Below are 9,837 nucleotides of genomic sequence, written 5' to 3'. Positions count from 1 at the left end.
ATCTATAAAGTAACTATTACATATTAATTATTACTCAAATTATTATTTCAGTCGTTCTTAATGTATAAAGCGTCTATATGTAAAGAAAAGCCAAAAACTATGGTTTTTATCATTAAATGAAGATATATAAGTGTGGAATTAATTTTTAGGTATTTTTAGACCATCGATCCTATTGGATCATCAGGCTGCTTTGCAATGCTACCAATTGATTATTTGGGCTTTAGGCCTATCGACTGCCAGGGCCATTAAGGCCATCAACATGTTAAGACTTATCACCATTACTGAGGATGTGCGTGGCTGGAATAATGAAGTATGTGGCGCTTGATTGGTTGTTGGGCAGTTGGCATCTTAGAGGGAACACTGGTCAAGATCTTGTAATTAGAAACCATTTTCATAGTCCTTCATAATTGTCCTCGTTTTACCCCTTCCAAAAGAAACTACACAAACATGCTATCTCTCACTCTCTATGTATGTATGTGTGTGTGTGTGTGTGTATATATATATGCCCACACAAATATTTTCATCTGTTGATATTTTAAAACCATTAATGTGTCCATTCATAACCCTGGTGGTTAGACCCTTCACCAAATGTGCCAACTCTTTCAGCTATGGGGGCATTGTAATGTGAAGATCAATCCAACTGTTCATTGATAAAGAGTAGCCAAAGAGTGGGTGGCATTGCCTTCCATCTAGTTTATCACTTCTAAATTCGTTCTGGATCCACCACTGCTTCTAACTAGTCATTCTCGATGTTGAAGTTTACTTAACTACAAAGTTGTTTCAAATTAATGTATCATTGAGGATATTACTAGCTAGAGAATCAAACTCCTTTGCTTTATTTACATTTATGTACACTGGTTAAAAAAAATAGTTATGTTATATATGAGCTAAATGATCAACACATCCATGTTTCTTGAACATGTGTACTATCTCTGTTCAATAACTCTTTCTAGGAAATATTTAAGGGTTTTAACATTTCACTATCTGATTTTCCATCATCCTGATGTTCTGTTGCAAAATAAACATACATTATACAATGAAACTTGCTGAATCTGTTTTTATTTTACAGGCTGGTTTTAGCGAGGACCAAATTATTGGTATGTATCAAATTTCTTAAGACTTTAGTATCAGAAAAGTAAGTTCATTGAAAATATGACCTAAAAATGAAGTTTAAAAAGCTAGTATTCAAAATATTTATTACAAAAATTAGGAAATGAAATAATTTTTGTCATGTTAGCAGAAGATGTGTCAGTTAAGTTAGAGAAAGTTAATCATAGAGTGATGCAACTAAATCAGCTTTACGTTTTATTTCCTACTCTCGGTCATTTTTATTTCGATTTAGGTTTTAACTTTTATGTAATTTTTCCCTAATGAAATTACCATCTCGCTTGTGTAAGAAAAAAGAATTCTTTTGATTTTTTAAGAATGTACAAAAATACTGTTTAGGTTATTTTTGTGATTTTAGTGTAATGATATTTTAGTAAAACCTTTTTTTTAAAGGTGGAAGGATACATGCAAACCTCAGAGGTACATTCTGTTCAATGAGTTAGAATTCTACAGCTCATGTAACTATTACCTAGATCAAATTCATAGACTGACATCAGTCATTGGGATTTCACAAAAACATACAGAATATTTACTTGTAGATCGTAATGATGTTCAATTGTACTTACATTTTAGTGACAGTTTAGGGAGGCAGTAAGCTGGTCCCTGCTATTAGGAAAGTAGAGAAACTACCCAGAGTACTACACTTTATTAATATTATTAGAAACACAATCAGCCGAGATGTGTGAATATTGCAACACTAGCTCTTGCTGTAACAGGCCGGATCGACGACAGATACCACCACCCAGTGTTACATATGCACACAGTTTGTGTATTTCTCATTAAAAAAAGTAACAAGGTAACTTTAAATGTGCCAATATAATAACTGTATTTTTTAAGGTGTAGATATAATAATTTGACTGACGAGACTTGTTCGTTGAAATATATCACTTTCGGTGTGCTTTGAGTGAGATTTCTGAAGAATTTGATGCACACTTTTCTAGATTTCCAGGATGCCTTCTCCTTGTTCGACAATCGAGGAGATGGGAAGATCAGCATCTCTCAGCTTGGAGACGCATTCCGTGCCATGGGTCAGAACCCCACAGAAGCTGAAGTTAAAAAATGCTCCCATCAGTTAAAGTCAGGTAAGCTAAATCTTATAGAAACCATTTTTTTCCTCAGTGAGGCAAGTCAGAGGTTCATACATCAATTAATCTTTAGTTAGTTAATTTTTATGTTGTCTCTCTTAAACCTTATTTAAGCCCACAATAATGGTTTTTGAATAAATTCTACAGAAATAAATGTACTGAAATCAGTAATATCAAATGTAATATCTTAAAAAAAAATAGTCAAAAAACTGAAAAAAAAAGGTGTCTTTCTAAAACTGTGTGCAGAATAGAGAAAGTTATGGTAGAAACTTTTGGTTCACAGTAGAGAAACATTTTTACTTAATTTAGATTAGTTTATAAGATACAATGTGTAACATTTTCGTTTAACTCCCACTCTTTGTAAAGTACTGTACTTATGAGTAATGGAGTGAAAACCTTGAAATTAGGACATCAAGTTCTGGGAATAAAAATGTTGCGGTAAGTCCATTAATCAACGGTATGGCAAATGCCGTCATCTATTTTGAAGACATTCTTCCACTTAAGGATACACTTAATATATGAGTGGGTTACAAGACAAGCTTCCTCAACCAGGTAGATAATGAAAAAATTAAATTAGGTTTTTATGTTGATTGAATATTTTTGGTAAACTCGTATAATTAGAGGCAGCTTTCCATGTTACACCCGAGTCCATAAATTTTGTTATATCATTCCGATATGATATTCAACTTTCACAGTAAGTCAAAATCAAATGATTCTAATGAAAAGAAAAAAACAGTTGTATTGTTTAATGCTAGTGAAAGACTCCAATCAACTTTTGTTTTCAAACATTGATATTCCTTATTCTTCAATTAATGTAAAATTGGACTTAGATTTTTTTTGTCTGTTTGCTCTTTACAAAGATATATCCAATATGTGTCGAACTACAGTAATAAACTTCACTGCTCCGATCGATATTAAAACATACAATCCAAAATGAAACTACACATGATTTGACAAGAGTGCATACTTTTTGATTAAAATAAACGTTTTATTAATTAAACTATTACAGTGTAAAGGCTACAAAATAGGGAATTATCATTGTTTTCAGTAGCCTACATGAAATATTAAAAGACATCTGATAATAAACTACATTTTAACATTACCTTATCTATACTTTTTCTTGATCTTCCCTCAAGCAATGTACATATACTTGAGGTGCTTGTATCAAAAAAGATTCTAGTTACTTATCATCAGTTTTATTTCTTTATAAAATTGAAATTAATTACAGAAAAACTAACGAACTAAAAGGGAAAAAGTTGGATTTTCCTTATGACAGCATCCTTTTTATTTTTCCCCGTTACTTGACATTTATCATGTCATATTCATTTGAAGGACTTTAGTGAAACTTAGTAGATTTATAACATATTTTTAAAAATATGTTTAACTTTTATTAGAAGTGATAATATTTTGGTAAGTTAATTTTTTTTCTGGAACAACTACACTTTTAAGTTTGGCATTGAAGTCACTTTGAACAATTTCCAGTTTCTGTAAAATTTTAGATTCTTCTTTTCTTTTTTTTACTGGTAAGTTATTCTTGTAAAGATGATATAAAAATCCAAAAGATTTTGCTAATCTTTTAAAAAAAAATTAGCAAATTTGTTTATGTTCTGTCGAGAAACATGTACAGATTATAACTAAACAACTTTATTTTGTATACTTATCTGAAGCTTTAGTGAAACCAAAAATGCTAATATGAATTAAGATTACGTAAAGAAAGTATTCTGGTTCGTAACTGCTCTGCAGGTAACTGTAAACTGTTGTATGTTTTTATTTTTTTACAGAAAGATTAAAACATGATTCGTGTAATCCAAGTGATTTTGCAACTTTATAAACAAAGTGAGCTTATTTGTTCCAGAGAGTCGATAAAAACTGATCCCCACATAAATCTTCAAGAACTTGACATAAAAATAGCTTTCTGATATAATTTTTACACTAGAAACTGCTATGGATAATTATCCCCCAAAAAAATATTGAATTTCAAAGAAATTCACCAAATTAGACATGTTTTATGTGAAGAAATTAGTTAAGAGATTAATTTTCGAACATAATTTTGACAGTTGTTTTAACTAACTTATTTCATTATTTACGATACAGAATACATCCTTATTGAACTAGTTCCAACTGTTGAGATTTTACTTAGTTTAGTAATGATATTGAACTGTTATTATCGAGCATGAAGCAGAGTTATCCATACCAGTGATTTCCAACCTTTTTCCAGCTGAGGACTAACTCGGTCAGAATCCAAAGATTTCACAGACTGCTTCATACAGTATTTTTAGAGTACTTTAAAATCACAGTGTAAAACAATAAGCTTCAGTAACTGTATTATTAAAACATATTTGTCTTTCAAATATTTTGCAACATCTCCCTGTAGACTGATGCACAAAATGGCAGTTGACAACTACTGATATGTGATGTAAACGACCTACAAAAAATAAACAAAAGGTGTCAAACTAATGAGTGTGGGAAAGGATAGAAAAAAAAAAGTCTTTCAGTGAACTGTAAAAATACCAGGTGTACATTGTTTTTTGTTTAGAAAGTTGCTGGAACACTATTTTTGTTCATTTTCATGATGTTGTGTAACAGACTTTTTATACTAGGATGAACTTACACATATTTCATATAATACTTGTGACACTGCAGTAAACGGGTTTGTATGATTTAAACAAATCACATTTATTTCAGTTAGCATTGAAGGATTTAAGAAAAAAAAACTTTTTAAATTTTCAGAAAATTTCACAAAGATTATTTTTATGAACTCTTCCTAAGCAAAACACTTGTTATACGTAACTTTAATCTGTTTCTGATATTATTTTTATATTTCTGTAGATGAGCGAATCACATTTGAAGTGTTTCTTCCGATGATGCAGGCTGTAAGTAAAAACCGTAGCTCGGATACAGCAGAAGATTTTATTGAAGGACTTCGACATTTTGATAAAGATGGTAACGGCTACATTGGTTCAGCAGAGCTAAGACATCTTTTAACAACACTTGGTAAGAAGTGTGTTGTTCTCATTGAAAGAGAACTTTCAAAGAACGAGTGTTTTAAAAACTGAACAAGAAGTACCTGTAAAATCACTGATAGTCCTTACAAAGTTAAACTGTAATTAATGTTGAAACAAAATAAATCACTGATAGTCCTTACAAAGTTAAACTGTAATTAATGTTGAAACAAAATAAATCACTGATAGTCCTTACAAAGCAAAACTGTAATTAACGTTGAAACAAAATACATCACTGATAGTCCTTACAAAGCAAAACTGTAATTAACGTTGAAACAAAATACATCACTGATAGTCCTTTCAAAGTTAAACTGTAATTAACGTTGAAACAAAATACATCACTGATAGTCCTTTCAAAGTTAAACTGTAATTAATGTTGAAACATAATACATCACTGATAGTCCTTACAAAGTTAAACTGTAATTAATGTTGAAACATAAATGTCTTGACCTGATGGGCTATTATATCCACTTGCTCCTTGCACATGTGATGTATTTTGTTTCAACATTAATTACAGTTTAACTTTGTAAAGACTATCAGTGATGTATTATGTTTCAACATTAATTACAGTTTAACTTTGTAAGGACAATCAGTGATGTATTATGTTTCAACATTAATTACAGTTTAACTTTGTAAGGACTATCCGTGATGTATTATGTTTCAACATTAATTACAGTTTAACTCAGTGATGTATTTTATCTAACCCAGCAGGTCAAGACATTTATATCTAACCCATCAGGTCAAGACATTTGTATCTAACCCATCAGATCAAGACATTTATATCTAATCCAACAGGTCAAGACATTTATATCTAATCCAACAGGTCAAGACATCTATATCTAACCCATCAGGTCAAGACATCTATATCTAACCCATCAGGTCAAGACATTTATATCTAACCCAGCAGGTCAAGACATTTATATCTAACCCAGCATGTCAAGACATTTATATCTAACCCAGCAGGTCAGGACATTTATATCTTATCCATCAGGTCAAGACATTTATATCTAACCCATCTCCTTGGAGGTTACAACACCAAAATGGATGCCTATAGCACCAAACAATGGTGTGTTTTGGAGATGTATTGAAGACAGAAAGGAAACGGGTGCACTCGTGAACAAAGTGTCGTCACAAGAGTGAAGTTGTTGGGATGCATGCAGCAAGTTCATCATTTGAAGAAGCCAAACAATCAGCTTTTACATTCATTGAGAATGTGCAGACCTCACAGACAACCAAACAATCAGCTTTTACATTCATTGAGAGTGTGGAGACCTTACAGACAACCAAACAATCAGTTTTTACTTTCATTGAGAGTGTGGAGACCTCACAGACAACCACCTTGTTAATGGTCGATACAAAACAGATAGCAGAATATCAAGGAGAACAGGCACATATTTAGGTTCTGGGCTCGAACGTGTGGTGTTCTGTGGGCAGCAGTGCATGGCTTTTTTGAGGGGATCGTGAGAACTTAAGTGCACCTGGAAACTTTGTGGCATTGACAAAGATGCATGCCAGACATGATGATGTTCTAAACATCACCTGAATTGACACGTAGTTTGAACTTCAGTTGTTAAGGTAACTGTAGGGTTCAGATACAATGAAGCCAGCAACACAAGAAGTGGAGTGTAGTTATAAATTAGACAAGTTTCTTAAAGTCTGTGTAAAGGCACAGGGAATAATTGATCTTGGACTCTACTGAGGTTTACATGATGAATATTTCACTGTGCTTAAAAGAAGGAGGTCAATGGACTCTTGTCGGCCATCTCCAGCTTCGACCGTTTAATTATTCTTATAACGGTTTACCACCTGCTGGCATCACTGTCAAATGGCAGAACAGAACTACTGATGTTGTCAATCCTGCAGTTTCACACTTGCAGAGGGAGAGAATCTTGTGTTCATTCTGTATAATCTTTTTGTTCACTCTAGTAAGTTTGTATTCTGTTTTGCCTTTATTATTCAGATGATATTGAATGAATATCCCAGCAGTAGTATTTGACCAGCTGACAGAACCATCATTACACAGGGAAGATATAGGTACTGCTAGGGTCCAGATCCAAACATACAGCTCCTCTTTCACTTCCCAGAGTACTCTTGGTTTCACAACATTTTTGATACCAGGGACCAGTTTGTTACCTCCCCAAACTGTCACAGACCACTAAAATACAAGTATGATGAGAAACCTTTTGTTTGTTTTTGTGTAATCCCATGGGCCAGCAAGGCAGTTGTGACGGACTGGCAGTTGAGAAATGCTGACTTGGGGCACCTTCAATGTTTAGTAGAGATATATAGAATAGTATGGGGAACACTAGTGGCTTCCATGGGTTGTCAAAGGGGACCAGATCCAAACACTGACCCCTTATGACACTTCCCAGGGTGCCCTAGGAGGGTCTTCCAAGTTTAATAAAGATCAGTAGCATAGCACGTGTCGCACGTAGGGGTCAACATTTGATTCAGTTTGAGACTCCCCTGGTATTTTAGCATCCTTAGTCTTTTTCTCCACATTATTGCGAATATTTCTATCACTGATATTGTGAGCTAAGAGTAATATTATAAACGTTATAAATCCTGTAGATCAAGAGCTTATATGAGACATTAGTCAGATAGTGTACAATACTTTAAGAACCTTATGTGAATGTAATCTTTTTGTTTTAGGTGAAAAACTTACTGATGACGAGGTTGAGCAGCTGCTGACTGGTCAAGAGGACTCTCAGGGAAATGTGCATTACGAAGGTAAGTTAATAAACATGTAAGATATGCTTTGTTATGGAAGGTAAAGACATGTAAGGTATTCCCCATAGATTGTGAAGGTAAAGACATGTAAGGTATTCCCCATGGATTGTGAAGGTAAATAATAATGTGTAAGGTATTCCCCATGGATTGTGAAGGTAAATAATAACGTGTAAGGTATTCCCCATGGATTGTGAAGGTAAATAATAACGTGTAAGGTATTCCCCATGGATTGTGAAAGTAAATAATAACATGTGAGGTATTCCCCATGGATTATGAAGGTAAACTAAAGACATGTAAGGTATTCCCCATGGATTGTGAAGGTAAACTAAAGATATGTAAGGTATTCCCCATGGATTGTGAAGGTAAACTAAAGACATGTAAGGTATTCCCCATGGATTGTGAAGGTAAACTAAAGACATGTAAGGTATTCCCCATGGATTGTGAAAGTAAACTAATAACTTGTAAGGTATTCCCCATGGATTGTGAAGGTAAACTAAAGCCGTGTAAGGTATTCCCCATGGATTGTGAAGGTAAACTAAAGCCGTGTAAGGTATTTCCCATGGATTGTGAAGGTAAATAATAACGTGTAAGGTATTCCCCATGGATTGTGAAGGTAAATAATAACTTGTAAGGTATTCCCCATGGATTGTGAAGGTAAACTAAAGACATGTAAGGTATTCCCCATGGATTGTGAAGGTAAACTAATAACTTGTAAGGTATTCCCCATGGATTGTGAAGGTAAACTAATAACTTGTAAGTTGATTACATTTAGTACTCATCTTATCAAAATATAGACCTGTTTGACCACAAAATTACATGAATTAAAACCACCTCACACAAAAGGAATTTCTTAATTATAATGTAATTACCTATGTATTGCTCTTCTATGCTCTGATTTTAGGCGTTAAAGCCCAATTTAAATAGCTTTTGTAAAAATAAATCTCATATTTATTCTGATGACTTGCCAGATCCCTGGGAATTATCCCAGTGGCCCAGTCCTACTGTGATTGGAGGTTTGAGATTATTCCCACTTAACATAATTGTCCGAGAAAAATTAGCAACACAGTCTACTGGTTATTTGAAAACCTAGTATACAGCTGTAAGTTTCTAATATATTGAATGCCAATATGAACGGCAAAGCCAGTGTTTCATTCATTAGATTTTAAATACATCAAGCTTGTAATGCTTTTATCAGAAATAGAAACATCAAAGATGTTGTTGAGAAATATTCAACATTTTGTATAAAATTGTCTTGATCTATTAAGTTAGCTAAAATGTGGTAAGCTCATAAATGATAGTAACTACACACGTTGCCAGGGTATCATCACAACAGTACAACATGTTGCCGATGTACTCTGCTATCGTCAACTACTGTTGTTGTATCTTATCATTGTAGCCAGTTTGTTAATGTCGTTTTGCAGTTCCTCCGATGTACTCTGCTATCGTCAACTACTGTTGTTGTATCTTATCATTGTAGCCAGTTTGTTAATGTCGTTTTGCAGTTCCTCCGATGTACTCTGCTAACGTCAACTACTGTTGTTGTATTTTATCATTGTAGCCAGTTTGTTAATGTCGTTTTGCAGTTCCTCCGAGTTAGATAAGTATTATTAGGAAAGCTAATTAAAGCCGGAATGGAGTCTTATCAAAAGTAATTATATGATCGTTCTGTTATTTTGGTAAGGGAACTTGTTAAAATCTAACCATTGTGAGAAAAAAAAAGCTTTGAGATGCATTCTTTCTCAAGTTAACGCACTGATAAAGATATATATATACATGTATTGTGTGAATAATTAAGTAAGGGAACTTGTTAAAATCTAACCATTGTGAGAAAAAAAAAAGCTTTGAGATGCATTCCTTCTCAAGTAAACGCACTGATAAAGATATATATATACATGTATTGTGTGAATAATTAA

General features: G+C 33.3%; 1 protein-coding gene across 1 annotated transcript in view; it reads left to right on the top strand.

The window, feature by feature from the left end:
* LOC106471586 (myosin-2 essential light chain-like) overlaps positions 1 to 9,837 on the top strand; it is a 14,738-nt gene that overhangs the window by 3,330 nt on the left and 1,571 nt on the right. The window contains exons 2-6 of the mRNA XM_013932195.2: positions 1,070 to 1,097; positions 2,049 to 2,189; positions 5,022 to 5,186; positions 7,847 to 7,926; positions 8,851 to 8,861. Coding sequence (XP_013787649.1) covers positions 1,070 to 1,097; positions 2,049 to 2,189; positions 5,022 to 5,186; positions 7,847 to 7,926; positions 8,851 to 8,861 — 425 coding nt within the window. The remainder of the gene's footprint in view (positions 1 to 1,069; positions 1,098 to 2,048; positions 2,190 to 5,021; positions 5,187 to 7,846; positions 7,927 to 8,850; positions 8,862 to 9,837) is intronic.

Source organism: Limulus polyphemus, unplaced genomic scaffold (assembly GCF_000517525.1).
Source record: "Limulus polyphemus unplaced genomic scaffold, Limulus_polyphemus-2.1.2 Scaffold4715, whole genome shotgun sequence".
NCBI classification, from domain to species: domain Eukaryota; kingdom Metazoa; phylum Arthropoda; class Merostomata; order Xiphosura; family Limulidae; genus Limulus; species Limulus polyphemus.
Note: the sequence above shows the minus strand (reverse complement) of the source record. Positions and strands in the feature narration are given on the sequence as shown.